The sequence below is a fragment of the Sus scrofa genome, chromosome 1, assembly GCF_054392235.1.
Source record: "Sus scrofa isolate SSC_HxYL_T2T_F1_AM1 chromosome 1, Sscrofa_HxYL_maternal_Yorkshire_Landrace_v2.0, whole genome shotgun sequence".
Classification (NCBI taxonomy): Eukaryota; Metazoa; Chordata; class Mammalia; order Artiodactyla; family Suidae; genus Sus; species Sus scrofa.
Window position 1 is genome coordinate 205,403,222 of NC_139383.1, and position 21,383 is coordinate 205,424,604.

General features: G+C 37.8%; 1 protein-coding gene across 1 annotated transcript in view; it reads left to right on the top strand.

Moving 5' to 3' along the window:
* The window catches only part of PPP2R5E (protein phosphatase 2 regulatory subunit B'epsilon), a gene marked incomplete at its 5' end in the record, with an annotated part of 147,761 nt that overhangs the window by 94,581 nt on the left and 31,797 nt on the right, over positions 1-21,383 (top strand). The window contains 2 exon segments of the mRNA NM_001244062.1: positions 11,781-11,882; positions 19,752-19,844. Of these exon segments, the coding sequence (NP_001230991.1) occupies positions 11,781-11,882; positions 19,752-19,844 (195 nt within the window).

The following is a 21,383-nucleotide window of genomic DNA, read 5'->3' on the forward strand; positions in this document are numbered from 1 at the left end:
TGAGAGGAGAACTATCCTTTAGGGAGAAGTGGAGGTCAGTGAGGGTGCCATTGGTTCTGACTGGTTTGAATGTGAGATCCAGTGAGATGTCAGAACTGCCCTCTACGTAACTGGAAATAATGGAATTAAGGAAAGAAGCCATAGTTGCCCTGGAAAGAAGCCATAGTTGCAAAGACAACAGAGAACTGAGTATTGCATGAGCCTCAGGACAAGGTCTCAGCTTTGCTTGACCCTGAGTTGTGGTACTGATTTTTCCTTTTGAAATTTGTATACTTGTTCATTGGGTGAAACCAGTGACTTTGAGGCATTCATACGACTTCTGTATTCAGTATTCCCGGATCCGGAATGTGCTTTGCTTCCTATTTTGCTTCACACTAAGACCTTCTACTGTGGTTGGTACTAATCCTGAGAAAGAAAACTGATGTGGAGATCTCTCACTTTACCTTGGCTGCAGTTACAGTAGCTGCTATTTGGTTTTCTCACCATTCTACTGGATTTGTTTCCACTAACAAGGGATTGATGTATTTGCGTAAGAAAATTAAATTCTTTGAATTAGCAGAAGTTACTGAAGAATGGAAGAAATAATTTAATAGGAAATAATTCCTAACTCCTCAGTAAATAGTGGGAATTGAACACATGCATGCCTGTGTTTACTTCCTTTGTCTCTAAAACCTCACAAAAATTACTGGGAGAAAAGGAAACCCATAGGAACAAAGCCAAATGAAAAGGAGATCTCAGAGTCAACATTTTGGAAACCAGAAAGCAAATGAACTTGGTGGTCACCACCTTGGCTGATTAGAGAAAGCAGAGCCCCGAGCAGTGGCAAGGACCACTTACCACATTAACTCCCAGAAGTCGCAGAAAGGAACTTGGCCAAGTAAGGATGCATGGGGGCAAAAGCAGGAGACTTGAAGAGTCTGTGTAAGCTGTAGTTGGAACTGCTGGTCCTGCCCACTGCCCCAAACCAGGCAGCCAGGTGGCTACTCCTCCAACTGCAGACAAAATACTGAAGGGTTACTCTCTGGAGTGGCTATGCTGGGGGGTCTGGACCAGGGCCATGAGTTCAAGCACTGATACCTCTCCAAAGGCAGGGAGGCATGTTGAGTGGAAAGATCCTTAACCCTCTTCCCCACTCTGCTCCAAGACCCCTCTAATCTGAAGATAGATGATTCTTCTCTGCAGAATCAGACAAGCCCAGGAGAAAAGACCCAAAGGCACCAGTTACAGGGAGGTCCTTGGGGATGAAAGGGCTGTTGTGGTAGCAGAACAGCCCAGCCAGTGTCTCTGCAGGCAGCCTGCTCTTCAATGCCACCCTCTCCTGCAGACCTCCCATTTTAATAAGACTGGAGGTGGCGCGGTAAGAGCACAGTGTGTGGTTTGAATCCTCTCTCCTTACGCTGTCCTGAAATTAATGCTATCAGTTTTGTGGGATTTGGGACTTTATATAAAAGTGCGAGGGGCTCTGCTCAGATGTCTTCCTCTTACCCTTGAACCCCTGCCCTTCCAGTCTCTCTCCTGCCTTTGGGTGTTGCTGTTCTCTGGTTGGCATGTGACGGGTCAAAGAGAGTGGAAAAAAAAGACAGTCCTTTCTTTCACATGCTTTCTCCCTTGTCTCCTTATAACTAAATATTGAGGTTTTCCTCAAAACTGTACCTGTGTTTTCAATTGACCTCTGTTCAAATTCCATTGATTCTCTGTTCTCAGTTTCTCTTGGATCTTTCTTCCTATACAGTTGTCAGTGCTCTGATCCTTCTAGAAACTGATCATCTAAAGGATCAAATTATTTTCAGAAAAATCTAGTTACGCCAATTGATCATATCCATTGTGAACCAAATACTGCTAACCAACAGCCACGGCATAATAACAGCAGTGAAAACAGGGTTTTTTTCTGGTCTATATAAATCTAAACAGTGTGTATACCTAGTAGATTTTGAAAGAAATACTTGATGAAGGACATGTAACTAAAAATGATGGTTAGGAAAATAGTCCATGTTCCAGGTTTCTATTACTTTAATCATGTCCTTTGAATTTAGCTACATATTTAAAAGTTCTAATTGGGCAACATACAATTAGAATCTTGCTGTTTGTTATTTCCTTTAACTGATTATCAAACTTCTTTTTGTCATTTTAAGATTTTTTCCCTGCCTCATTTCTGTGGTCAGGTTTAATAGAATACTTGCTATGTCCTAGAAAGCCCAGTTGATACAGATTTAAAGTAAGACAATGAATAGGTAACAATGAGGTTGTAATCACTGCCTTTAGAAATCTTTTAAGTTCCTCTTCTAGACTTATGGATGTCGTAAAATAAACCTCACAACTGTCACAAATGCATGTTTCTTAGTCATCTGTAAACAGTGCTCTCTGTCTTTGGTTCTGGTTCAGTGAATATTTTCTCAAAGGTGTAGAGCTTTGACCACAAAGGTGGTTTTAAGATAAAAATGTGAGCAACCTTGCTAGAGTAGCTGACCACACCTCTGTATCACTATTTTAGTTCCTATTGTATACTTATGGCAAACCCTGGCATTGCAGAGGTGGTTTTGGTTCAGGAATCCTATTTAACTCAAGTGAACATGTTTGGAATACTAACTTGTGGAAATGCTTGTCTGAAGACTTAATTGTAGTGATAATATTCTGTATTAGTGACACATATATTCAGTGTGTTAGAAAATAAAGTGACACCTGCAGTGGATGGCTCATAATCTAGGAAGTTATACTGATTTAATTACTTCTATAGAGTTAGTGCTCAGGACTTTATGTTAGACTAAGGGATTTTCATGGTTTGACAAGTCCAGATAACTTTTAGACAGCCTTCTCCATTCACATAGTAAGGTTTAAAAAGAGAATTTACACTTTAGTCTGAAGTGGAGACTACAGTAGATTTATTGCAATAATTAAAAGACATATTTTGGCTTTAGAAACAAATCATTGATTGAACAAATTGCCAGTGAATTAAGTGCTAATTGAAAGTTTAAAAATGTTGCTGTTTGTTCCCTAATCAGAGCATCAGTTTAAAAGATATTTATCTGCTCTGATTCTAAATCCCTTGAGCATAATTACAAATGCTTTGGGATTTCCCCCTTGTTCTTATTTATCAATAATTATTTATATACAATTATTTTAAATGGAACTTGAGAGTCCAGTTTGAAAAGTTCTTTGTCTTTGGGATTATTAAGAATTCTTTAATCCCTTAAATTTTGTGTTACCAAAAGTAACTTGACATTACATGTATGTTTTTTATTATTTATTACTTTTATGTTATAAAACATACATAGCAAGAGCAGGATATCTAAGAAACTTTTGTTGGAATTTTAGTTATTCTTTAGTGTTTGAATATTTAATACAAATCCTGGTATACTTAGAAATTGTGTTCTCTTTCAAGTGTCTGTTTTAGAGATTTAAGATAAGTTTGGTTTACATTCACAATTTCCCTTTTGAATGTAATTGTTTTTAAAAATTGCATCCATGGTAAATATTGATGAACTGCTGTGAGGTTTTCCTATTTTCTTTTAAAATTTAGTTTTACCATATCTAATTAGATGCTTTTTGGGGGCTAACACAAAATACTATGAGAATAACGCATGATGACCTAGCTTCAACAATATATTTACTGGGTTCTCTCTCTGCTTATAAATCCTTGATTAAATCATTTGTTTCTTTTTCAATACATTATGGATTATGGAATGAATGAAGGAAGGTTGAAAAAACTCAGGGGTATCATTGAAATTGTTATTTGCATGAGGCCTTAATAAAATAGTTCTAGAGGAATAATAGCATGCTGAATTTTGTTTGAATGTCCTCTGTTTAACACCATTCATGTAGTCCTTTTTTTGGTAGAAAATCTCCTTCTTAAGAAATTAAGAAATCAAGAAAAATTATTTTATAGCTATGATAGCATTTTTGTATTTGGGATTCGTGCAAATTCCATAAGTATGTGAAATTATAGTTTCACAGATAAAAGAGGGAAATATTTTTGATGTTAACTAGTTCACCTGCTTTTATCCAAGGAAGATGACACATAATCATCTAGAAAGAATTATTTTAAAGTACGCAGAAGATGATTTGAGTTGCCTTGTTATACTATAGTGTAATGCAGTAACCACATTGCATGCCTGGTTTACCCAAGCCTTAAATATTAATAATACTGTAGGTTAAAGGATCCTATCACTGCAGTGGCTTGGATCACTGCTGTGGTGGGGGTTCAATCCCTGGCCCAGGAACTTGCACCATATGCTGCAGTTGTGGCCAAAAGGAAATATTAATAATGCTAACAGATATATAACTAACGGAAATAAAAAGTTTTCCTTTAATACCTTTAAAATACTAATAAAGTTATAATATTCCTTTAAGTTAACATTTTTTTTAAAGTAACACTCTTTAGTCCTTACTTTCTGTTTTGTTCATTGTCCCCCCCCCCACATTTATGCTGATTTTATTTCATTTTGTGCATTTGAAGAAATGCAGAATAAAAATTCAAAGATTGATTAGTGGAATGGGTGGACAGTCCTGAAAATTGACCTCAAACATTGGCTGGTATCTAAATACATACTTTTTCCTATCTAGGTATTTAGTTCTGGGGATAATTTTCATATTATTAGTAAAATATATTAGCTATATTTACAGGTTGATTCTTCCAAAATTCTTGGTATATTTTTTAAATTTTTATTTAATTTTTATTTTTTAAAAATGATTTTTATTTTTTCCCTCATAGTTCTGTCAGTTGCTATTGTATTTGTCTTTCTCTTTCTGATTTACTTGACTCAGTATGAGAGTCTCCAGTTCCATCCATGTTGCTGCAAATGGCATTATTTTGTTCTTTTTATGGCAGTCATCAGGATGTTTGAGGGTGGGGTCTGAACCAGACAGCAGGGATGCAGAGCTTGCTTTACTTCTCTGTTAGTGCTGGGCAAGGTCATTTCATATAATGGCACAGTGTTACCTTGAAAAACTTGCCAGCTCTCTGGAACTTGCTTGTCTTTGTAAAATAGAGCTGGATTAGATAGTCCCTAACATGATCTCATTCTAGAAGCAATATAGTATACTTCCTAATCCTAGGTTTTCTATCTTAGAGGAGGGATTTCAGTATCCAGATTTTAATTCCCATCCTTCCCATTCTCCCAGCTTTGCTTTCTGTTCTTATAGCCATTTTCTGGGTGCCAGGCCTGTGCCTTCAAGTCATTGTTTTGATTCCAACATTCAGTGTTTATTTTAATGTCGTTGAAGTGTAAATGAATTAGACTCCCTCAAAGAAACGTATTTCTTGTTTTTTTTTCTTTGCATTGACGCCAGTGTAGATTAAAATGGTTGAAAAATAAATCCTTCTATCATTAAAAATGTCTTTTGTTCATTTTTGGTAATTTGTTTTTGAATGAATAGAAGGGTTAGGGCTAGAACCTCATTATTAATCGAGCGTTTGTAACTTTATAAATACCTGGATGCATTTTAATCTGTCTACATAGACTCTACAAAACTGCTGTGTGGTGAGGAGTAATGCTGATGGCTACTTGTGGTTATGATACATTTGCGTAAGCATATAACTTATAACTGCTTTACCTCTTTAATCATGTTACCTACTTAGTCATCTATTTACCTGGGCTGTACATCAGAAGTGGCAGCTGTGATAAGATTTAATGGAAGCAAATTTATTATTTCGAACACTGGTTTTAAACTGTTTTTAGATCTTGGAAGTCTTGAAAATCTGACGTAGGAAACCGGATCTTTTCACAAATTGGACTCACACATAAAAAAATGTTGCAGAAAACTCAGGGTTTAGAGGCCCCCCTTCCCCACCCCTTTCCACAGTCTCATCCATTAACAGTTCAGTTATAAATGAATGATTTTGGAGCTCAGCTGGATAGTTAAGCTGGTCCATTCATTCAGTCCTTCCTTCAGCCGTTCATCTGTGAACTGGACTCTGCATTGAGAGAGCGGCTCTGATTTTTAACCCTCCCCTAATAGTAATAATCTTGTTTAAACAAATTCAAGAGCCCATTTTCATCTTGAAATTAAAGACATAATTCACATACTGAGTGTCTAATTTATGCTTTTTATGGATTTCTGACCTATTTGGTGTGTCCCAAGAGGATAATCAGCAACTACCGTGTTTCATTCATATTCCTCTTGCTTCAGTACAGCTTTTCTTTTTTTTTTTTTTAATTTTAAAAATTGATATGTAGTTGATTTATAATGTTATGTCCTTTCAGTTTCTGGTGTACAGTAAAGTGATTCCTTTATACATACACACTTTTTATATTCTTTTCCATAGTTTATTACAGAATATTGAATATAGTTTCCTGTGCTATACAGTAGGACCTTGTTGTTTATCCATTCTCTATATAATAGTTTGCATTTGCTAACCCCAAAGTCCCACTCCAGCTCTCCCCTGCTGCCCTTCCCCCACAAGTCTGTTCACTATGCCTTTGAGTCTATTTCTCTTTCATAGAAAAGTTCATTTGTGTAATACTTTATTTTATTTTATTTATTTATTTTTTGTCTTTTGTCCTTTTAGGGCCGCACTTGCGGCATGTGGAGGTTCCCAGTCTAGAGGTCCAGTCGGAGCTGTAGCTGCCAGCTTATACGAGAGTCACAGCAACACCAGATCTGAGCCACATCTGTGACCTACACCACAGCTCACGGCAATGCCAGATCCTTAACCCACTGAGCAAGGCCAGGGACTGAACCTGCAACCTCACGGTTCCTAGTCGGATTTGTTTCCATTGTGCCACTACAGGAACTCCTCATTTGTGTAATATTTCAGGTTCCGCACATAAATGATATATGGTATTTATCTTTTTCTGACTTACTTCACTTAGTATGACAATATCTAGGTCCATCCGTGTATCTGCAAATGGCATTATTTCATATATTTTAATGGCTGAGTAGTATTCCATTGTGTATATGTACAAAATCATCTTTATCTAGTCATCTGTCAGTGGACATTTAGATTGTTTCCATGTCTTGGCTATTGTGAATACTGCTGCTGTGAACATAGGGGTGCATGTATCATTTCAAATTAGTGTTTTGTCCAGTTAGATGCCCAGGAGTGGGATTGCTGGATAACATGGAGGCTCTGTTTTTAGTTTTTTGAGCAACCTCCAGACAGTTCTCCCTAGTGGCTGTACCAGTTTATATTCCCCACAGACACTGTAGAAAGGTTCCCTTTTCTTCACACTTTCTCCTGCATTTGTTATTTGTAATACAGCTTTTCTTAATTTCCCTTTAGTTATCCATTTTCATTCTTATCTTTATGGTTATAGTCACATCATCTTTCCCCCTAAATCTTTATGGCATTTATCTGTGTTTCATCTGTAATGCTGCACAATACTTTCCTAAGTTGATTTACTCCTCTAATGTTGGACATAAGGTTATTTCCAGTTTTACACTTTGGAGAATACTCAGATGACTGCTTTTAGTAGTTTTTTCAGTCTTGTCTTAAACTGGTTTCTTAGGATAGAGTCTCAAGGTTGGGAGCAATGGTTCATTCATTTATGACATTTTTACTAAGCACCTACTATGGGCCAGGCAGGCTCAAAGACTTGGCCTTTTCCATGGCACTTGATTCGCTTTGCTGTTCTTTCCATTTGTGTTAGAGAACTGCTTAACCAGTTGAGTTGGCTATTAATTGTCCAGTGGAATAGATCTGTGCTTCCTCATTACTCAAGGTGAATGTTTAGAAGTAAACTAAATAAAGCATTATAAGGAAGGCGAAGAAATGGCTGTGTGTGGCTAAGTGAGATGTGCATGCCTTTAGAACTACTTGATGTTTGGATTATTTACACAATTTGAAACCTTTTGAAGTGATGATAATTGAGAGATGAATCTTTTTTTTTTTTTTTTGTCTTTTGTCTTTTGTCTTTTTAGGGCCACACCCGTGGCATATGGAGGTTCCTAGGCCAGGGGTTGAATCAGAGCTGTAGCTGCTGGCCTACACCACAGCTCTTGGCAGTGCCGGGTCCTTAACCCACTGAGCAGTGCCAGGGATTGAACCCACATCCTCATGAATATTAGTTGGGTTTGTTAACCATTGAGCCATGATGGGAACTCCGAGAGATGAATCTTTGATCAAAAGAGAATTTAGAACACTGTGTATAGTTAAACATCTTAGATTAAATAACATTGATTTATTTAAATCACTCAGAAAAATTTAAATTTGGTTAAAGCAAAGCCAAAACACAGTTATATACTTAAACCTTTATTTGTGGACATTTATTGGATGCCACATATACTAAGAAAACAAATGTGAATATGACATTGCATATTCTCAATAGTGAGAATAGACAAATATACAAACAGGTATTTGCTGCAGCACATGATGGACACTATAAGAAAGTTTATATGGCCAAGTGTACAGAGAAACAGAAGTTTCTCAATCCTTTTACCCAGATTTTTTTTTTTTTTACTACAAAGAAGCAATTTTTTCTCTTTTCATTTTGTTCACTTTTTCCTTTCCTTTCCTTTCCTTTCCTTTCCTTTCCTTTCCTTTCCTTTCCTTTCCTTTCCTTTCCTTTCCTTCCCTTCCCCTTTCCTCTCCCCTCCCCCTCCCTTCCCCTCCCCCCTTTCCCTTTCCCTGCTCCTTCACTCTTCCCCTTCCCCCTCACCCCTTTCCCCTTTTCCTTTCCTTTTTTCTCTTTCTTCCTTTCTCTCTTTCTTCATGGTTTACTTTTACATCCTAGAAGAGGGAAAAAACTTGTCACAGAGTGCAATAAATATAAATGACATAGTTGGGAAGAAAACCCAACTCTTTCTAAAATACATGTAGTTTAATGAAAATTCAAAAGCAAGTAATTAAAAATTTTTTGCTCTTTTGATTACAGTGTGGCTGGCTGGTTGAAGAGCAGTCACTGGCTAATGGTTATTTGAAAAATCACTGGTTTCTTTGTAAGCATAATTTCTAATAATCTTTGGAAGGGACAAAAGTAAAATAATATAACTGTATGCTGTAATGAGCCATAGCAAAAATAGTCTAATATGGTGTTTTTTTTTTTCAGTCGTCTAAGCTAAAGGAGAGTAAAAGAGGTAGTCTGCCCACTTTTCTAGAATGCTGTGGTGGAGCCTAACAGCCTGGGTGCAGTTGTAACTGCTGGTTACTGACTGTAACCTCGGATCTCAGCAACCCTTGTGCTTCTGTTGCCTTACTTGATAGGGCTGCTAAATCCAGTGATGCTGCTCTGTGCTCATCTTAGCGTCAGAGTGGCATTTACTACTGGTGACCTCTTTTTCCTGCCTTTTTTTTTCTTTCTTTCTTCCTTCTTTCCTTCCTTTCTTCTTTGGCCACCCCACGACATATGGAATTATTGGACCAGGGATCAGATCTGAGCCGTAATTTCGACATATGCCACAATTGGGGAAACACTGCATCCTTAACCCACTGTGCAGGGCCTGGGATTGAACCTGTGTCCCAGTGTTCCTAAGACACCACTAATCCCATCACACCACAGTGGGAATGCCCTTTTCTCCTTCTTAAGACACTCTTCTCTCCTAGCTCCTAACCACCCCCCCCACCAAAACTACTTTTTTCTCCTCTTGCTCCTTTTCATTTGGCTTTCTTGGATTTGTTTTCCTGTCTGTTTTCTAAATGTTGGGTACCTCAGGGTCTTTTCCCTTCTATTTATTCCTTTCCAAGGAGAGCCCTCGGTCCTGTGCTTTAAGCATCATCAACTTGCTGATGGGTTCTTCTTTGTCCCCAGTCCTGACCTGTCAACTTTGAGGTGCAGGTTCAGATGTGTGACTGGCTCCTAGATATTGCTCCTTTAACACATTTCCAACTCTATCTCTGGGTCTCTCCACCAAAACTTTCCCCTTTCCCAGTCATCTCCATCTTGGGTAAATGGCCTTATACCTATGACTCATCCTTGATTCTTTCCTTTCATTCACCCCTTACATCCAAGCAGCAGCAAATACTATATCTAGAATATATTTTGAATCAGTCTATTTCTGTCTTTGCTTCTTCCTAGTCCAAGCCATCCATCATCATCCCTTGCCACTTTCATGGGCTTCTAACTTGTCCCCTTCTTGTCGTTCTATACATAGCTACTAGAGTGAATTTTTTAAAAAAGCAAAAATCAAACCATGTCATTTCTCTGTTTAAGATCTACTTGTGGCTTCCTAGTGGATGTAAATAAAATCAAATCTTTCCATAGCTTACACAGATGGGCTCAGTTTCTATATACTAGGAAATAGGGATAATTATGACTCTAAACCAGAATATAAACTCCTGGAGGGCACAGATTCTTATCTGCTTTGTTCATTGCTGTTTTCCTGGTGCCCAGAGGCAAGTGTACACATAATGGACACTTAATAATTATTTGTTGAATGAATAAATACACTTAGATTACATGGGACCTCCAGAAGACTTTCTTACTCCTTTCAGAGCAGCACATCGTAGCTTCGTTATTTTCTGCATTACATAGAAAGACCAGGAGTTCCTGTCGTGGCGCAGCAGAAACAAATCCGACTAGGAACTGTGAGGTTGTGGGTTTGATCCCTGGCCTCGCTCAGTGGGTTAAGGATCTGGTGTTGCCGTGAGCTGTGGTGTGTAGGCTGCAGACGCGTATTGGATCCCACATTGCTGTGGCTCTGGCGTAGGCTGGCAGCTACAGTGCCAATGAGACCCCTAGCCTGGGAACCTCCATATGCCGTGGATGCAGCCCTAAAAAGGACCAAAAAAAAAAAAGAAAGTTCAGGAGTCGCCGTCATGGCTCAGCAGTAATAAACTCAACTATTATCCATGAGGACTCTGGTTTAGATCCCTGGCCTCACACAGTGGATTAAGGATCTGGTGTTGCCATGAGCTGTGGTGTAGGTTGCAGACTTGTCTTGGATCCTGCATTGCTGTGGCTGTGGTGAAGGCTGGCAGCTACAACTTTGGATCAACCACTAGCCTGGAAACTTCCATATGCCGCAAGTATGACCATAAAAAGGAAAAAAAAAAAAAAAAAAAAAAAGTCCAGCAAAGGCTTCTGATGTAATCCCCTCACCCTTTTTTTTTGTTTTAGATCTGAGGATATATTTGGGTCATTAGGAAAAGATAGATAAGTAAATAGAACAAGAAATAGAATTTAGAAGGAAACTTGAGTAGGTTACTTCAAAATAATAGCAATAATATTTTTAAAATAAACATTTTACTATAGAAATCTTGGAATATATGCAGAAATAGTAGAATAGTAGAGTGAATCCTCATCTCTTCATGGCCCAGTTTCACAGTTGTTAACTCAATGCCATTCTTTGAACATCCAGAATTTATTGGAAATTTCATATGGTAAAGGAATACTTTATAGAGGTTTGTGTCACAGATGTATTTTACGCTGGGCATTATTACTATTTTGTAAATCAACTGAAAACAGATTATGTATGATTTTAAGGATCTTAGGTTCTGAAATATCTTTTCTGTTTTGCTTTTTGTAACTACCTGAAATTTCACCATTAGTCCAACTGTAAACTTCCAAATTGTGAATAAGCCTGAGAAGGGAAATACATGCAGCCCATTAGCAGTCTAAATTGATAATTAGAAGCATACTTGATGGGTAAGTAACCACACAAAGCTTTGATGGAAGGTGTAAAGTCCCAAGGACCTGGGGTGGGACGGTCTCACGGGATGGATAGAAAATACTGCTCTGCTGTTTTCCAGCTTCCCTGGAGGTAGTCCTGGCCTCAGAGTCTATAGAAGGAGGTCCCTTTCCAGTTTGGTGGTGTTCCTGTCACCTGGGCTTGCTTCGGCTGGCCACAGAAACCTTGTGTAAGACTGCTATCCATCCCAGCTAATCCTGCTGCTTGTTTATTTTTAGGTATCTTGCAATATATTCAGAACCCTCCCTCCTAGTGACAGCAGTGAATTTGATCCAGAAGAAGATGAACCTACCCTTGAGGCATCGTGGCCACACTTACAGGTACTTTAACTGCCAATTGTTAAAAAAGATCCATTAACTAATTAGCTGATTATCATGGGGATTCCTGGAAGCCCTTCATTCACCAAGAAATCAAATTAGAGTACATTAATGGAATACTCGACCATGCCTTTTATGTTTCTTACTCTTGATGATCAGGATGCCAGAAGAATAAAATAATAAATGTTGAGATGCTTTAGGGTGGGCCTCCTGGCTTGCAGCCCAGCCAGTAGTTCTTTCATTAGAGCATCTTTCTGATTGTGCCCGCTGGAGCCTCAAACAAGAACAGGACTGTTTTCACATTAATACTGGTTAGATGTGATTAGGTCACAGAGTGCATATCTCATTTTCAGCAGTTAGGTGCCCTGGGGACTTTGAATGCCTGTCTTCATGATAACCACAAATGTGTTTCTTTAGCCTGGAAGGGCAAAAGCAGATTGCAGTAGCCCTTTCACAGTGTCGTAAGGAAGAGCAGTAGCTGAGAAGAAGCTGATAGGAAGGCCAGTTTTGTTCCATGCACTGAGAAGCCTGTGTTTTCCAATCCTCCTCGTGTGCCGGGACTGACTAGGACCATCCCTGAGTTTCAGTTTCCCAGCACCAGGCCTATTTGTGGTGTTTCTGTGTACCCACACCAGCCCCTTTCCATCCCCATCCCTGGCTGCCTTCTTTCAAGGCCATTGTTTCTCAAATGAATAGAACAAGGAAATGTGAGTGTAATGAACCTCAGAGCCATTTTCCCATTCAATTAGAATGTCCCCAGAGGCTAGGTGACACCTAGTGAGGAGGGAAGGGTGGTAGAGAATAAATACGACCTTGTATGTTTTCACCACGAGGCAGAAGCCACTGCACCTTTGTAGAATGTGCATTACTGGTTGACTAAAAAGTTTTTTTTTGTCTTTTTTAGGCTGTACCTGAGGCATATAGAGGTTTCCAGGCTAGGGGTTGAATCAGAGCTGTAGCCGCCAGCCTCTACCACAGCCAAAGCAACACCAGATCTGAGCTGCATCTGTGACCTATGCCACAGCTCACGGCAATGCCATATCATTAACCCACTGAACGAGGCCAGGGATTGAACCTGTGTCCTCATGTACTCTAGTCAGATGCGTTTCCACTGAGCCATGATGGAAACTCTTACTGGTTGACTTTCTGAAGGGCAGAAAACTGGGCAGCAGGGAGACAAGGCCCAGAGATACTCTAAGGATTTATTTTTAAATTACTTCAAGATTTTGGACATAAATTTGCAACTTTCCCTGTCCTGCTTTGGCAGCTCAAGGTGCTTCAGATAGACACATGTGCTGTTTGCCCTAGTTATCTAGAGAGCTTTCAAGGGCTCTGTTTTCTCAGCTCTTTCCTAGACATGTTGTACAGATACATTCCTGCTCCCAACGCCAAGAGTTGATTTACTATCTTAGATGATTGCTTGTTTTTTTAAGCTTCTAGGTATACTATTTGCAGTCTAAAAAATTCACAAAAGTATTTTTGCTTTTCATGGTATATCCAAGAGTGTGATAAAAATCCTGAAAGAATTACTCTTTTGAATGGTTGGACTTCTCGTCATGTCTCTTTTTGGGGAAGGCATAACTGTGGCATGCAGAAGTTTCTTGGCCAGGGCTCAAATCTGAATAACAGCAGTGACAACACCAGACCCTTAACTGCTAAGCTACCAGGGAACTCCATTGTCATATCTTATTCTTTTTTAAATTACTCAATGAATTTATCACATCTGTAGTTGTGTAATGATCATCATAATCCAATTTCACAGGATTTCCATCCCACAACCCAAGCACATCCCCCCACCCCCCAAACTGTCTCCTCCAGAGACCATAAGTTTTTCAGTCTGTGAGTCAGCATCTGTTCTGCAAAGAAGTTCTGTCTGTCCTTTTTTCAGATTTCACATGTCAGTGAAAGCATTTGATGCTGATGTCTCATTGTATGGCTGACTTCACTTAGCATGATAATTTCTAGGTCCATCCATGTTGCTAAAAATGCTGGTGTCATTCCTTTTAATGGCCAAGTAATATTCCATTGTGTATATGTACCACATCTTCTTGATCCACTCCTCTGTCGATGGACATTTAGGTTGTTTCCATGTTTTGGCTATTGCAAATAGTGCTGCAGTGAACATTGGAGTACATGTGTCTTTGCGAGTCATGGTTAGATGCCCAGGAGTGGGATTGCTGGATCAAATGGTCGTTCTATGTTTAGTTTTCTGAGGAATCTCCATACTGTTTTCCACAGTGGTTGCACCAATTTACAATCCCACCAACAGTGTACTAGGGTTCCTTTTTCTCCACACCCTCTCCAGCACTTATTGTTTGTAGACTTTTTGATGATGGCCATTCTGGCTGGTGTAAGGTGGTACCTCATAGTGGTTTTGATTTACATTTCTCTAATAATGAGTGAGGTTGAACATCTTTTCATATGTTTTTTGGCCATCTGTATGTCATATCTTATTCTTAATGCTTGGCACTAGATCATAGAAATACAGCATAGTCTGAAAGAAATTTTAAAAATAAACACCAAAAGCTAATTTCCTCAAGAAAACCATACATTTTGTGGTGGAAAAGACAGGGAAATGCCTTTGAGGGTCAATTTGCTGTCTCTCTACACCTCAAGAAGAGACCATAAACTGCTGCCATCTATAAGATCTTTTTTTTTTTTTTTTTAATTGAAACATTTTTTTTATGGCCGCATCCTTGGCATATGGAAGTTCCTGGGCAAGGGATTGAATCCAAGCCCACGGCTGTGACCCACACTGCAATTATGGCATCACCAGATTTTTTAACCCACTGCACTGGGCCTGGGATTGAACCCACGCCTCCCACAGCAACCTAAGCCACTGCAGTCAGATTCTTAACCCACTGTGCCACAGTGGGAACTCGTGAAAGAGCTTTTTGAATATTCTCAACCATGATTGCCATAGATACCAATTTCCCCTAAAGAATGATAATGTTTAACTCCATTTTCGTAAGCTTAATGAATATAAAATATGGGACCAAATTAATTTCTAAAGCCATTAAGCTGAATTCTGCCACCAAATATGTCTGGCATACACTGTGTCATTACTATAGAAACATTAACCATTAGTTCATCTGAAACTCCTAACAAAGCGATAGTGAAGAGTGATGCTGAGCTCTTTTGGATATAAAGTCACAGACTGTATTCCAGAACAGGCTGGTTTCATTTGTTTTGACATCTCATTTGAGCCTGTAGTCCTCTCTCCTCTTCTTTAGCTTGAGGGGAAATATGACTTATGCTAGGTCAAGTAAGGAAACCTACTCCTGGAGTTAACAAGTCAACTTTCATTTATAGCCAAGGTCACGTCATCTGGTGTGCTCTTACCTTCACCACCTTCTGCTTTGTGGAAGAATCATCACAGGAATGGTTTCCTTTGTGCATATTGACTGCACAAATCAGTCCCTTGTCCATTTTCACTGATAGGTGGTTTTAGTACTGATGAGAGCCTTGTTTGAATGTTAAAGAAATCTCCTTTTCTGTTCATGATAGGTCATTCATGTCACAGTGACCCATCACCACATTCGACATTTTACCTTACGATTGATCCAACAATGTATTTTTTCTGACTAAAATATAGCACTTCGACTTTTTCACTTTTTCTTAACTCCAGCGTTAGCAGTGTGCTTCTCCTGGACCACATTTTACAGAGAAACAGTGTTTATTACCAAATCTTTGACAGTAGTAGAAAACAGCAAAATCACATTGTGGTTGTTGGGTGCTTGGCTAGGCTCATTGCCTCACTAATTGACTGCTCGTGCACACTTTGGTTTAAATTTGTGGCTCATACAAAATTACTCATGATAAATTATGAGTCTTTGAGGATATTTAAAAATAAGAAAAAGTATTAAATTCACAAATTTTTAGTTCATCTATGTCAAAAGGTCTACTGTATGTTTATTATGTGATCTTTTCTATTTTCTGTATTGGTATCTTTTAAACTGGTATCCCATGGTTACTATGGTTATTCTTTGAATATTTTCTGAAATTGTTTCTATATTTCTAGTAGAATACAATTTTGTAGGAATTCCACTAACAATTTAGGGATTGTTTTTAATGCTTTACACTTGAGACTGGAAAACCAGAATACTGAAGTCTTTTTACTCATGTTCCTTGGAGAATTTACTTACAGGGCCTTGAAAAGTAACCTCCTTCCTAATCCTTAGTCTTTCTCTTTAGAAACTCAAGGGAGAGTTTTGATTCTGAGCTAAAATCTGTCTCAAAATAGAGAACGTTTGTGCTTATTAACATATGTGTCTGCAGAGTATCCATCAAACTGTTTTAAACCAAAACTGTTTTAAACCACAACCAGCCCCTCTGGAAAGCCCTGCCAGCCCACTCATCAGCTGGAAGATGAGAATTCCTGTACTCTCTGGGAATCAAGAGAGGTGAACCTCCCCACCCCCTTTTACCTGGTATTTGAATAAGGCTGACATTCTATTTGTCAAACTAAGAGCTGAAAGATTAGTGTATTAAAAAAAGAACAGTTCTTCTAGGGGGTATTTGAACTCAGGCATTATAATGATTAAAGCACAACTTCAATGATCAGATCACTGGGAAAGAAGTTTTTCTGAATTCACGGTTTAAAAAGAAAAATATAGGCTTTTTTTTTTTTTTTTTCTTTAAAGGACTGCAGCCTCGACATATGGAGGTTCCAAGGCTAGAGTCGAATCAGAACTACAGCTGCTGGTCTATGGCCACAGCAACTCAGGGTCTGAACCTCGTCTGCGACCTACACTGTAGCTCATGACAAGACCAGTTCCTTAAACCCCACTGAGCAAGGCCAGGGATCAAATTGGCATCCTCATGGATACTAGTCAGGTTTGTTACCACTGAGCCACAACAGGAACTCCAAAACATAGTTTTATAAAGAAATAAAATCCTAATGTGCATGCCTAATGTAAGTGTTAAGTTAGGCTTTGAAGTCACAAGAGCATTATGTGACGTCTTTAGGTTAGTGGTATCTGCAGACCCTCAGGGAGGCCTTGAGATCTGATTTTCCATGGCCTTCAAAGTCAAAACTGTTTTATGACAGTACTGCCTCATTTGCTCTTTTCACTGTGTTGACATTTGCACTGCTATTCGTAAAAGCAATGATGGTTGAAATTGCTGTTGCCTTAGCACAAATCTAGGCATTTGTGCCAAACTGGCCTGGTTGTCACATTTTTCACTGCCATGAGCTTACAATTAAAACAAAGAAACAAAAGCCAATTTCAATTAGGGTAGTCTCGAAGATGCAGTAGAAGTTACTAATTTTATTAAATCTTGACATTCAAGTACACATTTAAAAAATATTCTTTGTGATGAAATGGGAAGTATGCATAAAGCACATCTGCTGTTGACTGAAGTACAGTGGTTGTCTTGTGCTAAAGCATTTGTGTGATTTTTTTTTTTTTTTTGAGCTGCAGGCTAAACTAGCTGATAAAATCAGAGCATTGAGGCAAAATTTAGAATTAGAATTTTTTTTTTTAATATTATTAGGGCCGCGCCTGTGGCATATGGAAGTGCCCAGGCTAGGTTTTGAATCAGAGTTACAGCGGCTGTCCTGAACCACAGCCGCAGTAACTCTGGAGCCAATCTGCGTCTGTGACCTACATCATAGCTCACGGGATTGCTGGTTAACCCACTGAGCAAGGCCAGGGATTGAACCCACATCCTCATGGACACTAGTTGGGTTTGTTCCCCCTGAGCCACAACGGGAACACCTAGAATTAGAATTTTTGAAAACTTGTATCTGTCTTTTGTCACCTTGAGCTTTACAGCTCCCCAAAGCTTAAAGTTTTTTTGAGAAAATTTGAGACATTAAGGAATGTGACCTTGATTGACACTGTATAATAAAATGTGTCAGCATTTGAAAAGTCTCCATAACTTGGTGAACAGTATTTTCCAGTTGGCCAAAGAATAATGTTAGGAAACCATGCATGGATAAAGATTACCCAGAATGTGAGGTAGAGGATTAGATTTTAGTGTAGCAGAGAATGAAAAATTCATTGATAAAGTTTCAGATTCTACACTGCAACTTATCTTTAAGAATTGACTGTCGAATTTTGGCGTAGTATCAAAGAAGAGTATCCACAGTTAAATGAAAAGGTGATATGTATGAAAATATTCACCTTTTTTTCATACTAGTAAATCTGTGTGAGGCTTGATTTTCTTTATATACTTCAACCAAAACCATACATTACAACAGACTGAAAAAAAGAATCTTTTTTAAAATATACCATTAAAGAGATTTATGAAAGTAAAAAACAATACTTCTTTTTTTAATAATTTTTTGGAAAGTAAAGTTGTTTTTCACAAAAATTTATGTTATTATTAATGTATGGTGTATTTTATTCTAAAAATATATTAAATTTTCTGTTTTTATTTCTTTCATGTATATATCTTATGTAAACAAAAGCTTTTTGGAGTCTTCAGTAATTTTTGGTGTAAAGGAGTGAGACTAAAAAGTTTAAGAATGCTGTTTTAGGCAATAATGCCAGTGGTGATATGTATTAGTCACTGTGCAGAGAGCTTTATATATAAATTATCACATTTAATGTTAGAGAAGGGGATGGGGGGACGGGGAGGGATGGACTGGGAATTTGGGGTTAGTAAGTGCAAACTATTACATTTAGAATGAATAAGCACTGAGGTCCTACTGTATAGCACAGGGTACTATATCCAATCTCTTGGGGTAGAACATGATGGAAGATAATATAAGAAAGGGAATGTGTGTGTGTGTGTATGTATATATATATATATATATATGTCACTTTGCTCCACAGCAGAAATTGGTACACCACAGTCTAAATCAACTATACTTTAATAAAAAAGAAAAAAGAAAAAAAAATCCTAGAGATTATCATCCCCATTATACAGTTGAAGCAACAGACTTTTAGAAATTAACTTGTCTAGGGTTAGTTAGTCAGGGAAAGAGCTAGGCTTTCAACCCAATGCCTATCTGTCTCTTTAAAGTACTGGTTTTGATATGCTGTTGTATACTACACCAGTATCTAATGCATACTTTAGCATAGATTTATTTTGCAAAGAGTATAAATAGTGATTCCCCACTGTTGATCAGAACAGTTATTTGAAGTTGACTCTGCAGATGAGAATATTCTTACTCTTTGCAGATGAGAATATTCTGACACACTCTCGTATATTGCTTAGAGGAGTGTAAATTGCTACAGACTTTCTGAAGGTAAATCAGTAATGAGTGTTGAAAATCCTGATGTGTTGGATATCTTTTGATCTAAAAGTTCAACTTTTAGGAATATTTCCCCATGAAATAATTGAGCAAGTGCACACTGATGTATGTTGTTTACATAATGTACATTGTGGCATAATTTAATAGAGAAGTAATTCAGAAACTACTTAAATGTCTAATCATAGGATATTGGTTAAATTAATCATGAATAATGGAATTATTCTTTATAGATTATGTACAATGAACTGCTTATAGCTTCTAATAATGGTGGCTTAGGTATTGTTGGTATAAATTATCCATATTATATTGTTTGGATGATAAAAGTAGTTTGAAAATGATATAAAAATATGTTTATAGTACATTGGTATGTTGTAGAAGTATGGAGAAAAATCAGGAGGTTTACACATTAAAATGTTAACAGTGGTTAACTGAATGGTGAGATTATAGGAGGTTTTTATTTGCTTTTTTTGGCTGTGTTTTCAGATTTTAAATTTAAAAAGTCAAAAATCATAATAGCAACTGTGAGCTATAAGAATGGCCAGCATTGCCAGTTGATATTAAAACCCACTAAGCCCTCCATCAATTTTAGTATTAGAGCTTTTTATGGTTTTTGATACTGTTCTTGAGTGGATTACAACTTGAAATTAACTATAATCTATTTATTGCAGCTTGTATATGAATTTTTCATAAGATTTTTGGAAAGCCAAGAATTCCAACCCAGTATTGCCAAAAAATACATAGATCAGAAGTTTGTATTACAGGTAAGTGTATTCTTGTGGTTGCATGTATTTATTTTTCAGTATGTCATTTTCTCTTGATGTTTGTTAAAAAAATCTTGCAGTGACAGTTATATCACCCTGTAAACAAATACATATATGTAAGTTAGTTTCCATTATTGCCTATTAAAAGTAATAGATACCTCTTTATTATGCTGGAAATTACTCCATTTTAAACAAGGAATGCTAGTGCCTAAATCCCTGCAGTTTTCTTTCTTAAAATGTAACTATAAAGAATTTCATATACCTGTAACACTATTTTGAGTGAATCTTTTTTTAACTCAATGAATTTTATTTATAGTTGTGCAACAATCATCACAACCTAGCTTTACAGTATTTTCATCCCAAACCCTCATCCCATCCCTCCTCCCCCAACCTGTCTCCTTTGGTAACAGTAAGTTTCTCAGAGTCTCTGAGTCAGTATCTGTTCTGAAAAGTTCATTGTATCCTTTTTTTAGATTCCACATATAAGCGATAGCAGTGACGTTTGTGTCCCACTGTCTGACTAATTTCACTAAGCATGATAATTTCTAGGTCCATCCATGTTGTTGCAAATGCCATTATTTCATTCCTTTGTATGGCTGAGTAATATTCCACTGTGAGTATATACACACCTTCTTTATCTACTCCTCTGTTGATGAACATTTAGGTTGCTTCCATGTCTTGGCTATTGTATATAGTGCTGCAGTGAACATTGGAGTACGTGTATCTTTTTGAGTCATGGTTTTCTCTGGATAGATGCCCAGGAGTGGGATTGTTAGATCAAATGGTTATTCTGTTTTTAGTTTTCTGAGGAATCCTCATATTGTGTTTCGTAGGGGTTGCACCAATTTACATTCCCACCAATAGTGTAATAGGGTTCCCTTTTCTTCATACCCTCTCTAACATTTATTGTTTGTGGACTTTTTGATGATAGCCCTTCTGGCTGGTTTAAGGTGGTACCTCATAGTAGTTTTGATTTGCATTTCTCTAATAAACACTTGAACATCTTTTCATGTGTTTTTTGGCCATCTGGATGTCTTCTTTGGAGAATTGTCTGTTTGGATCTTCTTCCAATTTTTAATGAAGTTGTTTCTTTTTGTTTTTGTTTTTGTTTTGTATTGAGCTGCAGGAGGTGTTTATAAATTTTGGAGATTTTTTTTGCTTTTTAGGGCCGCACCCACGGCATATGCAGGTTCCCAGGCTAGGGGTCTAATCAGAGCTACAGCTGCCAGCCTACACCACAACCACAGCAACTGTGGATCCTTAACCCACTGAGCAAGGCCAGGATTGAACCCGCAACTTCATAGTTCCTAGTTGATTCATTTCCACTGCACCACGACAAATTTTGGAGATTAATCCCTTGTCATTCGCTTCATTTGCAAATATTTTCTCCCATTCTGTGGGTTGTCCTTTCGTTTTGTTTAGAGTTTCCTTTGCTATGTAAAAACTTTTGAGTTTAATTACGTCCCAGTAGTTTGTTTTTGTTTTTATTGTCTTTATTCTAGGAGGTGGATCTGAGAAGATATTGCTGTGGTTTGTGTC